At 38.2% G+C, this 17,590-nt stretch overlaps 1 protein-coding gene and 1 long non-coding RNA gene across 2 annotated transcripts; one reads left to right on the top strand and one right to left on the bottom strand.

Annotated features, from left to right (window-relative positions):
• Positions 1-107: 107 nt before the first annotated feature.
• On the top strand, positions 108-3,679 carry pla2g10 (phospholipase A2 group X). The gene is made up of 4 exons (XM_043235672.1): positions 108-775; positions 1,729-1,897; positions 2,412-2,518; positions 2,947-3,679. Exons 1-4 carry the CDS (start codon positions 739-741, stop codon positions 3,093-3,095), a joined length of 462 nt encoding a protein of 153 aa, XP_043091607.1. The 5' UTR covers positions 108-738; the 3' UTR covers positions 3,096-3,679.
• A 1,119-nt stretch (positions 3,680-4,798) lies between these two features.
• On the bottom strand, positions 4,799-16,708 carry LOC122341954. Its single transcript, XR_006250505.1, has 2 exons — positions 16,040-16,708; positions 4,799-5,663 (listed from the first exon to the last, which is right to left on the bottom strand). It is a non-coding gene; the product is annotated as an uncharacterized LOC122341954 (long non-coding RNA).
• Between the last annotated feature and the right edge of the window lie 882 nt (positions 16,709-17,590).

The following is a 17,590-nucleotide window of genomic DNA, read 5'->3' as shown; positions in this document are numbered from 1 at the left end:
AAGCGTTCTTTTTTTTAAATGACTTTAAATTATTTTATAAGACAGATGAGAGAAACGGGGTGACATTTATTATTTTAGTTTTTTTCATTGCTAAGGGCATAATTTAGACATATTCCAAAAAAAATTATGAGCTTTGATATATTTACAGTATGAAATGTACAAAATATCTTTACTTAATATCTTAATGATTTTTGGCATTAAAAGAAAAAAAAAATATTTAGACCCATAAAATCAGAATTCCAGAAAGAATCATATTACAAATGATCACGTCAATGCAAAATACTACATCGGATGTTAAAGTGTACATTTCTTCATATTGTTCGAGTTTTCCAGACTGCGGTGTGGCCCTATAAAGTCTAAATCAGTTAATAAATAGTTCATTTACAGATGCAGCAGAGAGCGGCGCGTTCGATCATGACCTCCCAGTTGGCAGCTGATCCAGCTCAAGCTGTTTGTATGGAAAAGCCAACCAGCCATCATAGGGCGGTCCCGACTCCGAGCCAAAAAACCCAACCATTCATCAGAGGGGGTACATTATCCAACACTCCCAGACTTTGACTTTTAACGTAATTTTAACCCTGAGGAAACAGCAGCCTCCGGGAGCGAGCGGGTGAAAGAGAGCGAGGATTACAGTAGGAGTGATGTCCTGAGATTACTCAGTATCTAAATAAAGCCCAGCACTGAGGAAGTCTGTTTATCCGAGAGCGAGCGGGGACCGGACTGTTACCTGTGAGCACAATGACTGCGCTGTATCACACATTCCTGCTGTTTACAGGTGAGGCTGCTCACTTCTCACTTAACTATTCACACTCACACTGCTTGCACATCATGAAATTAAATAAAGTTAGGGCGACACTGGACTTGTTTTGTATTGTTTGTGTGATAAAGTAGGCTATATATCATTGACTGATTTATTAAAAATTAAAAGACTCGTTAAAAGCTACTTTGAGAAATGCATTTAGTATTTTTTAAAATGCATGCATTTATTCATAGTAGCTTGTGACTATTAATTCTAATGTTTTAAAACATATACACGGACTATATAGTCTATAGACTTGCACAACTTTAAATGTATATTGAAACCTAAGCTTGCTTTTCCATTTATTACGCAGAGTGCACAAAAGCAGGCTGAAAAATACTTGAAAAATGATTATATAGAAATGACTATAAATAAATGACAATACAATAAATTAAACATGATAGCGTCACATTTTCTTGTAAAACTCAATACTCAAATAATATTTTTATTCTTTATTTACAAGAAAATTAATATTTACAAAATCTTAGAAAATTAACCTTTACAGCATAGATTGCAAATGTTAATTAAATTATCAAAGCAATGCAAGAAAAAAAAAAAATATATATACACTTATGACTAAGAGCGAAACACTTGTCATTCAGAACCCACACAACTGGAATCTAACACTTCATCAGTGGAATCTGACACTGCATTGGTGGAAAATGGTCCTATTCTTTCCTTGGGAAACTCTGGACAATAGATTTCAAGCGGTTCTGTGAGACTTACAGACAATAACGTATGTAAATGTAAGAGTTACAATAACTCCCATAAATGCAGAATGGGATATTGTTTCATAACATAGCACTCTAAGTAGAACAAAAAAACATTTTAAAAGTGAACAGCATATGTAAAATGTCTAGTAAACAAATAAAGACAATTTTGATGAAAAGTTATATTTTGACTGAATGCACCATTTGACACTTTCGCAGTCAGCATGGCTTCCCTCCAGCCACAGAGGTCTTCGCGGAGCAAAAGGGGTTTGCTGGAACTAGCTGGCGTGATCAAGTGCAGCACGGGACGGTCAGCTTTAACTTACGCCATGTACGGATGTTACTGTGGTCTCGGGGGTCAAGGGTGGCCCAGAGACAGAGCGGACTGGTAGGACACCACATATCAGTGCGGTTCTGTGTAACAGAAGCAAAGAATACAGTTTTTTTTGTACAATTAGCTTTTTCTTCTTAAATTACTCCATGCGTCTGCGTGTCCATTTCTGTGGCATTTTCTCAGACATCCGGAAAGGGCTTACTCCCAGCTCTCCCACGCACAAAATTGCAATTCCCCTTAACCTCAGTTTAGGATGCAGAGAGCAATAATCGCCATTCCCAGCGAAAGAGCTCTTCAAAAGCAGACAACGGGACGAAAACGAATAAACAAACCTGCTGATATTATTACACCGCATTCCACAGAGAGATTGCTCAATCTAATCTTACAAAGTCAGCAGTTTATCCAGCCGACATTCTCACTGGCGTCCGTGTATGAGATCACATTGTATTTCTGCAAGTCTGCTTGAATTATGTGCTACAATTAAAAACCAGACAGAACGGGGCTAGGGCTTCTGTGCCGTTTCATTACAGATAATCTCAAGGGCATTTGGGTTTTTTTTTTGTTTTAGGTGTTGCCACAAACATGACTGCTGTTATGGGGATGCAGAATTTGCAGGCTGTCAGACCAAAACGGACAGGTATCAGTGGACGTGCGAAGAAGAGGAGGTGGACTGCGGTATGACGTTTCATATGCTAAACTGGCACATCTGTATACTTTTAGAATCACTTTTTACCTTATGATAGCCTGGGCTCAAAAAATAAAACAGAAAAAGCCTGTGAAGCTTAAAAGGGAGAGTGAACCTGTGGAAAAAAATATGACTATGGACGTTTTGTTTGGTCTTTTCCTTCGGTTTCAGGAAGTAGTAGTAATACTGGGTGTGTATTATAACAGATGGGAGACTTGAGGCTAAAACGAGGCGGCGTTAAGCAAACCACGGGATATTTTAAGACCTTGTCCCTGCAGTAAACACTATAACACGCTATAGGAAACACTCAGTATATTGTTGAAGAAGCGTAATGCATAGTTATAGTATGGTTTTCTTCACTCTTTATGCAAACTGCTCATTTTACAGCCAACAATTTCCCTTTATGTCTTCAACGCAGATACGCTTAATGACAGATGTGCGAAAATCCTCTGCCGATGTGACAGAGAAGCAGCCAGATGCCTCCGAAAGGCACCGTACAACCAGAAATATGCTCTGTGGCCAGATTTCCTCTGCGGATGTGTTCATCCGACATGTAACATTTACTAAGGCCAGTGTAACGTTTGGGAAATAAATCTTTTTGGGCTCGTTTGATGCATACGTATTATAGGCTTTGTATTGTTCAAATCATTTCCATTTTCTACACGAATTTGTATTTTATATTTACGTAGTCGACTTTCAAAAGTGTATGGAATAAAATACGTGCAAAATAATCGTGGTATTGCACACTGTTTAGTTATTTCACAATGTTCGTGATCAGCACTAAAGACTTTGGTGTGTAGGGGTGTGAGGCGTCACAATAGAATATCTCAGGGTAGATTAAAGTCAGTTTAGATAAACGCGTCACAAACTATAGGCATAGACACATTAGGACCTCCACATGCAGACGCAATATACAAAAAAGCTGTAAGACAAAGGATGCAACTTCCTGAGAAACGCCGTTGATGTTTGGATTGTATGGACCATTTGATTCGCACCTTTACAGACGGAGACGTACTTAATTGCAGTTCAGTGGGGCAGATTTAATCTAATTGAATCTTATAGTCTCACCATCTTAAAAAAAAATGCAACTGACATAATTTGTCAGTAGACCATTTAATGTTTTATCTTTCTTTCTAGAATTCACTCAATAAATAAAAAAAAAAAGAAAAGAAAATCATTGTTTATGGCCAAAGAAATGATGATGCCTTTATTTTTAAAAATGTTATGTCTTAAAAATGGATAGATCAATGAATGATTGATAAAAGATTTCATATTTATCGTGCACTTTACAGACAACACTTAACCATGCTTAAAGCAACTGTATGTACTTTTATTTTTTAAACAACAAAAATTGTTTTTTCAACTTTTTTTTTGTTTCAAAAGTAATTCTGATGATATACATACTTATGATAAGGTGAATGGCTTCTGATTCTGTCCCCTGCTCTGCCCCCAAACGTCTGTTCAGAGTATACATTTGGTGAATGCGTGCAAATTTATTTATGGGTGCACAAATGCACAGGTAAAGCAATGGATTCTAATTACAACATATATATTATATATTTATTACAGGAATTTCTATTTAGTGGGCTCCAACATCACAAAAACTAAAAACTGTTAATTGCTTTATGACATAAAATGACTTAAATCATATAAGAATATCATTTAAAAAATTCCTTCTCTGGTAAAGCAACAGAAAAACAGACAGTGGTCGTTTTTAACACTGTTGTGAACAATGAAATGGTTGAGAATAGCTGAATGAACTTTTAAATATACTTTCACACACTTAATCTGAATACTTTCTTTACTTTTTTAATATCCCTTCTGCCTTTTTCTAGGCAACATCGAGGAGGAATTAACCGATTCAACATACACACAGAACATGATTAATGGATCATTCTGGAGCTTTGAATATGACCATAGCTGGACTGGTGTGCAATTTCCTTTACCTAAAATGAATGTGTTAATATCCAGGGAATGATGGGAATTCTGAAGCTGGCAAAGATTGTGTTGTCTTTTCTAGGCCAAAGAGGAAATCTAACTCCCACCCACCTTGTGTCCTCAAAAGTCTCCTCATAAATGGCGTGCGTCCTTGCTCCCATTCCAAGCATTACGAAGAAATGACATCAGGTTCATTAATAGGGCTTGTTGTTATTTCTATGAATGCAGGAGCTGAATGAAACTAGACATCGGTTTACTGGCTGCGCGAAATCCGCCACTAGGGGGCACCGTACCATCAGGATTTATTTACACACGAACCACAGACAACAATGGGTTTTTAATCGTTTTCACTTTATTGTTTGATAGTTATCAGCGTCATTTTAAAACATACAACAAATGTAATCAACATTTCAATTACATATTTTATAAACGCATTGGCTTTTTAAACCATTTCCCATCCCAGTCAAGCCCAGACAATGACTAGCCTAAAGTCGTTCGTGCGCAACCTAGCTAAAAGGGAGTATTTGGTTTTTGAAGGATACCTTTGCTATGACTATTTCCTATGCGTATTTTTGGTCTAACCGGTGCTAGCTCTATTCAAGAACATACAAAATCTGGTGGGCCAAGTCAATAAGGAACAAAAGACAGCGCTTATACTGTCTGCACACGTCTATAAAAATAACTCAATTGTTGGCTCATGTGCAGAGGTAATTTAATAACGCCACCATGGTAAATCACGGTCTTTGTTTGCTGTGGTGTTTGTTAAGTGATTTAAATGGACATAACCGGTCTTTGTATCCCATAGTTCACTCCTCACAAGGGGCTCTCATGTGAGCGTCCTCACGGTCTGTTGTCAGGCAGGGTGAAGATATCTGAAACAGGAGAAGATCTGCCCAACAGCCAGAGCCAAGGACTGAGATCTGAATATCTAGGGTAAGTTCCACAAACACTCGCTCAATTGTGTCCTAGCATCAGCGGTTAATGAGCAATGAAGTTATGGAAGTCATATGCCTCTGCTGTCACATGGACGGGGGTAAAGAAGAGGGTTCTTAATTTCACGTCTGCATTTCTGCTTGTTTACTTCCTCCGAGAGCATCTTGAAATTGTAGACAATGCTCTTACTTGTTTGACTTATTAACTCCTTGCGCATGGGGTTTTCTTTATCTATGGCCATGAAGTGCAGCTGGTTGCTGGAAGCTGAAAAACAAAACAACTCCAACTTCAGTCTCTCAGACTTGTGTAGGTGTAGGGTAAACATAAATTAATGACAAAAAGAAATACATGTTCGCATGCTTAATCTTAGAAACTGTGATACGTTCACTTTTCTACTTGGAAAATGGATCGAAATCAATCTATCTAAAATCAAGCAATCTAAAAACTGACCAAAATGATTTAAGACAGTATTTTTTGGGCATTTTAAGACACACTTAAACATTTTTAATATCAAATGGTGCTATAATTTACATCGTTAATACGGTCTTCAGCATCACGTGACTTTGGAAATCATTCTAATATGCGAGGAAAAGGAAAACATGTAAACACGGTCATGAATTCGGAGTACAATTGTGCAATTGTCACGAACACCTGGACTCAATTGATCGTTAAGTGGAAAACTAGGAAGAAATATCACATTCGGCATCTTTAAACACCTTTAACAAGTAGCTGCTGGAAAAAGGGAACAGGAAGGTCTCCAGTGGCTTCTTCTGAACATTTAAAGGAATCTAGTAATTACAATAAACAAAGGTTTTGTTAGTAATAATGTCATCAAGAACAGAAAATAAACAGAACATTTAAAAACATCCATGCAGTACACAAGTGGTCACCAGCTTCCCTGCCTTCAAGATGGTTTTTAAAACAGTGTAACATTACTACGGTTTCACCGGGGTGTAATTGCTTCTCTTCAGAAAGTACTGTATAATTTTGTTCCCATGTGTAATCCAGCCTAGATGATCACCTTCATAATAGCGAGCCATATAATTACTCTCAAGGTTTAATGACCTGCACTGGAACAGCTCTACAAGTTGTATCGGTGGGTTTATTTGAAACTTGGCATTAGCTCATCCAAAAAAAGCAGCATTCCTCGTGTCTTTCCAGAAAAGGGCTTTAAACTCCGCTGTTAGCTGCGTATAAAGCATTATGATCACACGATAAGGCTAACCATGGCTTAACTGGTGTAACACGATAGCATATTGCTGTGGCTTTCACACCCTGAGAGATGGATCTAATTGAAGTCTCTGGAGATCACAGCTAGCATATGGAGCTCCTCTCACTGTCTCCTACCTGGCAACTGGCGCAAGAAAATAATCTCTAGCCTTTTTTCCATCCCAGAACCTTTGAATTCAAGTAACAGCACTATGAGATGGGGGTGCATCAGCTGACCTGCAGTCTCACGACATTAGTTTTCTGTGACTAGTTGCCGGTAAAGTCAACATGCCAAGAATGATTTTTTTTTTCCATGAGTATGTTCATCCATTTTGTTCGAACTGTTCGGATGGTCTGTATGAATGAATGTTTGTTTTGGTCCGCTGCTGATCCAACATGCTACTGCCAGTTCATTTACTAAATGAGCGTTTATTCGATTAGCTGTTACTTCTTTGCCACAGATGACTTAGCTGTTGCCTTTGGAAACATGTTCTTTACCAAAAACACTAGAAAGCTCGAGATGGCATTCAGATCCGCTTGATTTTGCTGATTAAAAAAAAAAACGGAATTTGTCAACAATAAACAATTATTATTGTTTTTTTATTAATGAGGATTTGTTAACACTTTATTTAACGTCCGTTTTTCGTTATTAACAAACCAAACCTTTTGCTTCAAACTCCTAATTCGCGAACTATTTATAGTTAATAAGGTAGTTGTTAAGTTGAGACACTGGCTAGGATTAAAGATGTAGAATATGTGCCCCATAAGCACTAATAACAATTAATAATAGGCATATGCATAAGCAGCTATTTAATAGTCAGAATTAGTCCCTACTAAAGGGATACTGAGACTTATAAAGGACTATACCATTTCGTTACATAAATATATAAAAGCATTTCTGAATAATAATGTCATTACATCTATTGCAGTTCCTTCACACAGGCAATTCTACAATTTTTTATAAGATAATTCGTTTATTATACTACAATCACCTGCTGACACAACTTAACATCCAAGTATTACCATTTCAAAATCCAATTTATGCATCTAAGATGACCTTTTATCAATTTCATTGCAATAATCAAACTATTAATTGAAACAACTACTGCTCAAAAGCCTAACCAACTGCTTTATTATTTCATTAGACCATGCACCTCTTTTCTAAACCATGTTTTCAGATTTCAGTTATGTTATAAATATAATATTATAATTTAGTTAAGCTATCAATTAAGTTAAGAAACTGAAGCACTATAGTTGATGTTTTTTCTGTCCTAAAAAATAGCAGCAAAAAAGGAAAAAAAAACTGCAGTTTAGTATTCCAGTGGTATTCAATAATCAATATGTTGAATGAAATGTTTCGACAGAGATTTGACTGATGAGAGAAATGTCTGGACTTGTAGCATACAGTGGATCTTTTTTGTTCTTTTTTGCAACTGGCTGTTTCTCTGGGAGCAGTGACTCAAGTCGTAACCTGTCTCATCTGTTTCAGTCTAAAAACTCTTCCCTGGCCTTGTCATATAAACATGTAAATGAAAGATAGGGAAGCGCTGCCGCTGATCCGTAACTGCCCTCTGTCTTTACAGATGTTGCACATACTGTCGTGTAATTTATGTGCATCTTGTCCTTCACTCTGAACCTATAAATCCATTCGGTGGGCAGAAACAGTAAGGATGTGACTCAGAAATAAAAGCCATGTGCACTGGCTTCCTTTCTCATTTCCCCTTGAAAAAGGCCCAAGACAGAGCAGCCACAAGAGCACACAGGAAGTAAATCTTCAAGGACTACCACTAGGGAATCATTGCAGCAAATTTCCCCCAAAACCCAAAGACTTACAACAGCTTCTCAGAGCAAACGCGGACAAGAAAAATGGCAGCGATGAGACAAACATGCTAGCAAATGAATATCAGATGACTGCCAGCCACCTTAATGCATGAAGCTGGGCTCAGCTTTTATTCAAAATAGACATTCATTCATTTGGTTTGGCTGTGAGGGGGTGGCATGTGGTTTCAGTTAAGAGCTGAACTGCTAGGGAGTTTTGTGTGTGTGTGTGTGTGTGTGTGTGTGTGTGTGTGTGTGTCTTGCTTCTCTCTGACCCCATGACTCATGACAGCATGGCTACACTCCTCTCCCACACAACAGGAGCATTACAGATAGAAAGAATGCAGACTAATGGTTTGCCACGCGGTAATACCCCTGCAGGAAGAGGATGCATGGATCATAAAATTTAAGCCTTGCAAGGCATTCATCGACAATAGAGCCAGTCAGCATTTTCCTCACCCCCTCTGATCTCTTTAATAGATCAAGAGAACAAAAACACCTCTCAATAGATAACTTGCACTGTAGTTGACATGTGCTTCTTTATGTAATATTGGGAGGCGAGAAGCTTGGTTCACCACTGCATTATGAAATGTCTTTAAAAGAATACCTCAAGTTAAAGGAAAGACATCATTTGCTCAGCCTCGTGTCTTTCCATATCTATCTTTGGTAGAACACTGAAGGGATTTTGAAGAATGCTGGGTATCGAACTGTTTTGGTGCCCATTGACCTCCACTGTTAGGGCAAAAATCAACAGAGATATTTTCACGGTAATGGTAATTAACATGGTCATGAATGCTGTAGTTTGTACTGCACTATTTTAATATCGATATTGCATGATCCATTATGAATAAAAATTACTGTTCACTTTACACTTTAATATAAAGGTTCTTTATTGGTTTCATGAAAAACTTTTGGTAACACTTTATAACATGTAACACTATTAGCTATGACTTTTATAAGTTTAGGTACTGGGTAGGATTAGAGATGTAGAATAAGGCATTAATATGTGCTTGATTAGCACTGATGGCTAAGATTATAGTAATATGTTAATAGACGTAACTGTAAAAATAATGTGTTACTGAACCTTTAACACCCATGGAACTTTTCCATTGGAAAAGGTATATCTTCCATATAGGTACACATTCTATTGGACAACATAGTAAAATGTTACATTATTAATAAATGATTATACACTTCACACACACTTTTAAAAACTAAAAAGGTTCTTTGGAAATGGTTGATGGAATCACTATGGAATTCTACGGAATCACTGCCGAAACCTTCATTTTTAAAAGTGTTGAGAAATAAGACGCTTGCAACGGCAGTCAGAAGCCAATTTACTGTATCACAGGAGCATGCAGCCAGTGTGTGATGTGCTCGTGATAACCACAAAGACAGTGTAAAGCCAAAGAGCATGATCCATTACTGAGCCCACTGGCAAATCAAAACAACAAAACCAGCATTGTCAGGTCTGTAATCTCTTATGTGCACCAGATGGCAAGACAGCTTTGATAGCATGTTTGGTGAGAGATCATTATTTCGTAAACCCTGGTCTTTAAAGTTTTAAAGTACTGTTAATCATCGCGATCTCTCTTCTGTGGTGGCAAATTACCTACTTCTGGGCTTGCTAACAACATTGGTCAACACAATAAAAACAGAGAAGAAGATGTACAACTATGCAGTAATTAACAGCGGCAAAGCTATGCATCTCAGCAGAGAGATGGCATTGTCACTATTTTCAAAGTTACATAGCAAGGCTATTTTAAGTAGCATGTAGCACTGTAAACCCGCTAAAACATCAACACTTTCTTGACAGCGTTTCAGCAATAAAGTTGTGTGTATAAACGTCTGTATTTGCTGCCGTGCTGTTTAAAATCAAAACTTCAGATTCAGGAGCAAATGACCTTTTAAACCATTCCTTTTTAATAGGTCTGAATGATTAAAATGATCAGTTTGAGTTTGAATAGCTAAGAGTAGACCAACCCCCGGTTTCATGTACAAGGCTTAAGCTCAGTCAGAGAGAAAAGTGAAAAAAGTGCAGCTCAGTCTTATAATAACAGACTGTTAACGTCCATAAATGTTTACATTGGTGCCATCAGCCATTTCACGCTTTTTAAAAAAAGATCCCACGTGCTTTTTCATTCATCAGTGCCGGAGCTCTGCAGTTGGGATACTATAGTGCAGACAAAAACTTGTACTTGGCCTCTAATGGCCATCCCTAGGAAGTCAAAAATGGAGATCAAATTAAACAGATACTAAAGCACTTCTCATCAGCCATGGAGATGAAAACAACTGCGCTGTATTTTTTAAGGTCATTTCTGATTATTGATTTCACAGTTTAACTGTATTTTGCTGCTTAAATGTATTTAAGGGTAAAGCAGAAAGACGCTGATTAAGTGAACTGTAGTCATTTCCCAGAAAAGTCATTCTGACAGTTTGAAAGTAATGGGTGAAAATGGCTATCATCTCTCTGAAGTTTAACGTTATCTGTAAAAGTGAAAATAGGCAAAAAAATTGCGTGTACAAAATTTTGATTAAAGCAGACTCAGAGTCTTCATTTTTCCATTTTAACACCTTAAACATTTTTTATATTAGCCTAAAATTGCATATCTTCAAGATTATACATTTTCTCTTTGTCCATCATACGGTTTTGACTTGTAGTTAATGCACCACTGTTTCTCACACGGGATCAATATCTGTTTGTCTGCCTGTCTACTTTTGAAAAAATATGTTTTAAATAATGTCCACTCATGACGAATACAGCCATATCAGTGGCCGAATAGAAGCAATTTTATTTTACACTCAGCAGACCGTCTCATGAGGGCATGATGGAGATCATATGACTAGCCGAATACTGCATGATTTATCTTGGTAACCCCCCCGATTACCAGACAGTGAACACATTCGCTCTCAGAATAAATAAATCATAACTACAGGGAGTGAAAACCACAATGGCATTGGTAAACATACAGCTTTCACATGATGCTGCATTCACAGTGTGAGATTTTTTTTTTTTTCTGTCAAAGAATATGAACAATTTTTTTTTTAATGACAGTTAAAACCAACCTGTTGTTTAAATATATCAAAGAGTTAGCAATATCTGAAATAACCTGCAAAATTACATCAAAACGAAGTTGAAAGGCTTGGATTAATCCGTGTCAGATATAGATACGCTCTCATGGCAGAAGCAGCTAGGTGACGTTAGATGCTCTCTAATGACATGAACTCTGTCTTCTCTTCAAACTTTCTCTTGATTTCTAAATATAACTGTAGGGCAAGAAACAGTAAACATATTCCTCTTGCGTTGGTCAAGGGGGACTTGTCACGTGTAGGTTTCGTATATATATATATATATATCTTACCCTGCTGAGACCTGTGAGAATCATTGCACGGGATGGTGTTTCTAGCAGAAGAGTTATTGCATGGTTACGTCTTGACGTTTAAGATACAGGCCTACCTATCGGCATTTACAAGCACTGCAACGGTCGTATTTAATGGCGTGATATTTCCTACCCTGCAAATTAAGCATTTCTTGTTTATGAAAAGTCTTTTTATGAAGGAAGCGGTTTGCATGAATTGCTTCTCTAATTATGACTGCTGATTGAGGGCCTACGCAACGCACTGTATGAAATGTATAAAAATGCGTTTTACTGGCCTATCGTGGGCCATACCGATGATTTGGTTGTTTACATTACTTTTTAAAACTCAATAATTGCATTCTCAGCTAGTCGTTTCTAGACAAGTTTATTTCCCATTAGATTCAGTTCAATTTTGTTAAACTAAACTGTACTGATTTAATAAAAATCATTCTTATGTATATTAAAAAATATACACATTCTTGCCATACAGTCTATCACTTTCAATTATCAATTATTAATCCGTTCAATAAATACCCTGAAAGCACTGAAATCAGGTGAGGTTTAAAAATCACAAATCTTTTTGTAATATAAGCCTGCGGCTCTACCCCGAGGAAAGGGTGAGGATGTAGATTACAGAAGAGAGAAACACTTTTTGCCGGCTGTTTCCAAAAGTAACTTTTTCGTCTGATCTGTCTGTCTACTATCGTGACATGCAAGATAAGCATAATATAAAAAAAATTATGGAACGACAAGCTGCGAGTTCTCACTTACATTATGCTTCAACCCATCGCTTCTCTAGAACTTTGCTTGTTTGAGCAAACAATAAGATCTTTTAATCAGATTTTGATCTTTTAAAATTAAGCTAGTCTAACAGCTTAGTTTAGCCGTAATTAGATATAATCGGCTTTTCTTATGTTATCAAGTAATGTACGCTGACAGCAATGACAGCTCCACTGACTGTACTGCTAACTTCTATTACATTTACGATAAATAAAAAAAAAGAATAAAACATTAAACCGTAGATTTTAGGCATCCTCTGTTGTTATCTCGTATCAAAATGGCTCGCAAACAGTGTTTAATCTGCATATTTCTCTCCTGATTCAAACTAAACGCCCTGGAGAAAACAATATTATGTACAGTTAACTCATATTTTACATTGCTTCTGGATTACTGTGATATTTTAATCAGCTGTTTGGACTGGCATCCCGACGGCACCCATTCACTTGTGAGTGTACATAACACGTTTAATTTCAGTGAAGAAACAAACTCACCCTGAGCAGAGAGCGAAAACATTTTCACCAAACTCTTTCCTTAAGAACTGCGAGGGCAAGATTCTACATGGGGTTTTTGACAACCCAAACCATCTCACGCAAAACTGTTAACGCGAACTGCCAACTCAGCACAAACTGCTCTCCAGTGCATTCTTTAAAACTGATTCAGAGGCATTAATGACGTCAAAAGGAACAATAAGCAAGAACTTCGCATTCAGTGACTTTGCAGGAAATACAACACTCGGCTTTAAAGCGTCAAAATATTTCAGACATTTAGAGCTTGTTTGTAGTTCTGTTATATTTAACAACATTTAGGGTGGAAAGCGCTTTCCAATGTGAATCAATACACGGTAACACGCGTGTCACTAAAATCTATTACAGTACATGCAGGCACCGCAACTCCGTCATGTGAAGAGAGTTCAGGGAGGAAGGATGAACCGTTGGCTGTGTGGGGTGTCAATAATTACTTTCCCATCTGAAACTCTACCTTTCTCCTATTACCATGAGTTGAGCCGTAACAGAACCACAGAACAGAGAAAGCACCACAGCTAATTCCAGCAGGACCTGTGCCCAGCACCCAGATATTTTAAAGAGGTACAAGCCATGCAAAAGGCAAGCCAAAAGGCCTCTAAATGTAATGTTACTGTAGTAATTATGAACCATAAACCATCCGATTCTTCTCAAGATGACTAAAAATAGCCACAGAGTATGTGTAAGTTTACTAAACAATAATCTCAAGTATTGCACTTTGGCAAGCCGTAACAAAACTATCCCCTACTAACATGTGGCATTAGGCTCTTCACATTCTTGGAATCACATCCTGTTCCCTCAACTAGCAATAGACCCCTTGTTCTTATAATAACATGGCATGATATGTTTTAGAGCACACTAAAAGATCCCCGAAACACATTAACGAAAGTTTCCATTGCTTTTTTCCTGATCATTCCTTCAATTTTGTTGTATCGGGAAAATACCTGCACCGTTTACGTAAAGCACATAGCAGCCTGTATTACTCAAACGTACATTATTCTTGTCAGCAGTAACTTTGAGCAGCATCTCAAAATGAAATCATGATTGACGGGAACGGCCCCTGCGGAGCGTCAAACTCCTACAGGACCGTTCGCCACCAGCATTCTTCGTAACGACAGACAAATGACTTCCATAGAGCTGCGAGTTTACTTGGAACTGTAGAAATTCCTTGGGTGCTTATCTGTTCTGTCGGTTTGAGCGGCCCTCGGGGCCGGTACTATACGTTTCAGCGAGAAGATCAAACTGTGCATGACATAAAATGGAGACTGAGAATGAAAGCGGATTGTTGCCACCATCGGCTGGATGACAGAACGCTTGAGTAGATGCAGCAGATGCTTAAGGCATTTAGTGAGCTGCCTTCGGTGCAGTACAATGTAATTGAGCACCAAACATAATGTGTGATATTCCCAAATGAATAGAACCGGTGGTATTAGCGATGTCATTTTAATGCAAGTCTGTGGCGGTCGGTCCTTCGGAATACTCCTTTCTACGCCAAAAGCAAGATTAATCCGCGAAAAAGCAGGCTACGCATTCTTAACATATGCATTTGAATAGCTATAAATGGTGATCAGTGCAAGAGCAATAAGGATTTTTAGGGGCATTATGATGGTTAAACTGAAACACAAGTGCCCCCAAAAGCCCCTCATTCTCCCTGCGGTGTTACATTTTGAAACTTTAGCACAGTTTCAGATCATATTCTTTTGCAACGGAGTGTTGATTTTGACTTTTTTGAGGCATTAATGATTACACAAAGAACCTTTAACATACATGGAACCATTCCTTCTTTGCCCAAAAAAAATAATGGCGCTTTAAAAAAATGGTTTAATAAAAGCAACCGATTTCTTTTATGCAATCACTGCAAAAAACGGTGTACGATTGAACAAGTTTAAGCACAACTTTTATGCAGTAAAACCATTTGCCTCACAATCATCAGGCACAAACACGTCAACGTGATGTAATCATATAAAATGAAGTACGCCTTACCTATACAGGTGACTGAAAAAATGACAGCTTTAACTTTAACTATATACCCTTTCTCTTGCTGATAGAGTGAGTCCCAGAAGCGGGACTTTGCGGGCCAGTTGGATTGAGATCAATACTCATCTTGCCCCCAAAGTCCCGTCACTGAAATCACAGCACATATATATTCAAACACTGACAGATAATAACAGGCTATTAGGACTAAATAAATCCACCACTATTACAGCTAAAGCATTCATTTCCTCTGCAATCTGTGACTAATAATAACCAAAAAAAATGCAAAAAAAATCAGAACACTTCTTAATACAAACACTGTAACATGCATATTCCGCTTTAAACTGTATGTACCGCTAAAAGCGTTATACACAAATAAACTCCCATTGAAGTGAATATAGCAAATGCCATGCAGGCTCATTAATTTGATGTTTTTTTTTCGGGCTCGTTTCTATCACACCAAGTGACCTTCTTCAGCCGTGGCTTCAAAAGAAAACGTTACACACGCAATAACATAACACGGCGAGCGATCGCGTGAACTTTTTGAGCGTACGATCCGAGCGAGGCTTCGTCAAAACGCCGTCAGACGCATTAAGGGCTGCTTGTTAGGAGACAACTGGGCGTCAGTGGAGTCCCAGACAGTGTGTTCGACTCCCCAGAGAGTTCAGGTACTCTCTCAGACACAATCTGTCTGCCTCTGTCGGGAAGCAACATCCGAGAAAAGCAGCGATATGCGCCTAAAATGTCATGCTGTCGCTTTAAAGGACGCATCCCGTCGGCGATCTCTACGTGTCCGCGTTAAATTCAACCGCAAATTCCCATTGTAACGTTTAGCAGAATACCTATTATGACATCACCATCATCACCACCACCACCACCATCATCATCATCATCATCAGCGGATTTAATAAGTATTGCGATTCCGATCACACCTGCCATTGAAAACGCGCGCATACATGCAATATCGCTAGAAACTTACCTCGAGCGAATAAAGACGCGCCGCGGGGTTGAAGGAAACATGTGGCCGGTGCGAGTCAGATGTTGTTTCTTTAAGTGCGCGCCGTACGTGCTGCCGCCGCTGGTGAGATGAGCAGCGGACTGACTCCGTGCATGTTAAGATCTCTCTGCTCGCGCGTCGCTTCGCGGTCACGCTGCTAGGTGAGGGGCCGCGCAGGGGGAGATGCCGATCCCAGCAACACGCGCCAAATTGTGCGCTAAATTCCTCGCCGACGTTCTCCGGTCTATTAATGATCGTCAATGGGCGGCGGTATGTAAAACCGCGCACGTGCGGGCGCGCTGCTGCTCGAAGCTTTTCTTTCGCTTTAAAAGGGAGCGAAGTTAAACACGTGGAACTGGATACGGAGCTGGCAGTTTCTATTTTCCTAGAAGTCGTTCCCAAATATAGAAACTAGGAAGGGACGTTCTTAGAAACCCCCAAGTCGGTTATGGCCGTTGACTGCTTTTCACCGTTTTGTCGGCAAAACAGCGTTTTCGTCGTGGTGTCCATGCATTTAGTGTTTTTTTTTTTTTTTACTGGAATGTCATGTTAGTTAAATTCATTTGCACTAAACTGCGTTGATGGCTCGCTTCGTAGAGTGTGTGTATTTTCTATATCGCTCTTCTTCCGCGCTGTACGTCACGAGCACAAATAGAAATGGAGTCCTTAACGTGTGGAAATATGTGATTTATTAATCTGCAATCAAACCTGTAGGATTGCAGCACCGATTTGTTGCTCTCTGTCTCCCTCTGTCGCTGAGATCGTAGCGTTGCCTTTCGCTAAAGAGGAAATTGCAGTGACGTCACACAGCAGACAAGCGCGCTTCCGGGTTCGTCAGACAAGATGCTGATACACCCACAGAAACGACTGGTTTCTCATACTTATCGTGTTAAAATACAGACTTATTTTATTTTGTATTCATACTATTTTTTTTTATTCGTCATTCGTGTTACAGGTTGTCGAATAGCTCAACATTTCTAAGGCTAAGAAATTATGGCATATAAAAGTGAAATGGTAATAATAATAAATAAATTAATAAAAATTTAATCAGGATTTTTATACACATTTTTCTTTTACAGTCAGATTTATTATTTTTGTTTATTATTTGTATTATTTAAGTGCAGGTCAGTCATTCGGATCTTATTATAGCCGATGCGATTGTAATAATCTTATTAATTGTCAGGTTACTTTTTATATAGCGCCTTTTCCAATGCAGATTGTGTCAAAGCCTTTTATAGTGTTAAATAGAAAAACAGTGTACAATAATGTAAAATGACAAGATTAAACACGCAGTTTTCGGTTAGAGGCAATTCATTATTGAATTCAGTGGTGTCATGGTTTGAACAGTATCTGTCAAGTCGATGATATGGCTGGAATTGAAGTGGTAATAACTGTCGCAATTATACATACCTTTGTACTGATATACTGTTAGGGATATAAATTATATTTATTATAATATAATAAAAGGAAAGGAAATTGAGTCTTTCAGCCTTCCATATATTCCACATATCCACTTTCTAATGAAAAGAAATA

Source organism: Puntigrus tetrazona, chromosome 3 (assembly GCF_018831695.1).
Source record: "Puntigrus tetrazona isolate hp1 chromosome 3, ASM1883169v1, whole genome shotgun sequence".
Classification (NCBI taxonomy): Eukaryota; Metazoa; Chordata; class Actinopteri; order Cypriniformes; family Cyprinidae; genus Puntigrus; species Puntigrus tetrazona.
Note: the sequence above shows the minus strand (reverse complement) of the source record. Positions and strands in the feature narration are given on the sequence as shown.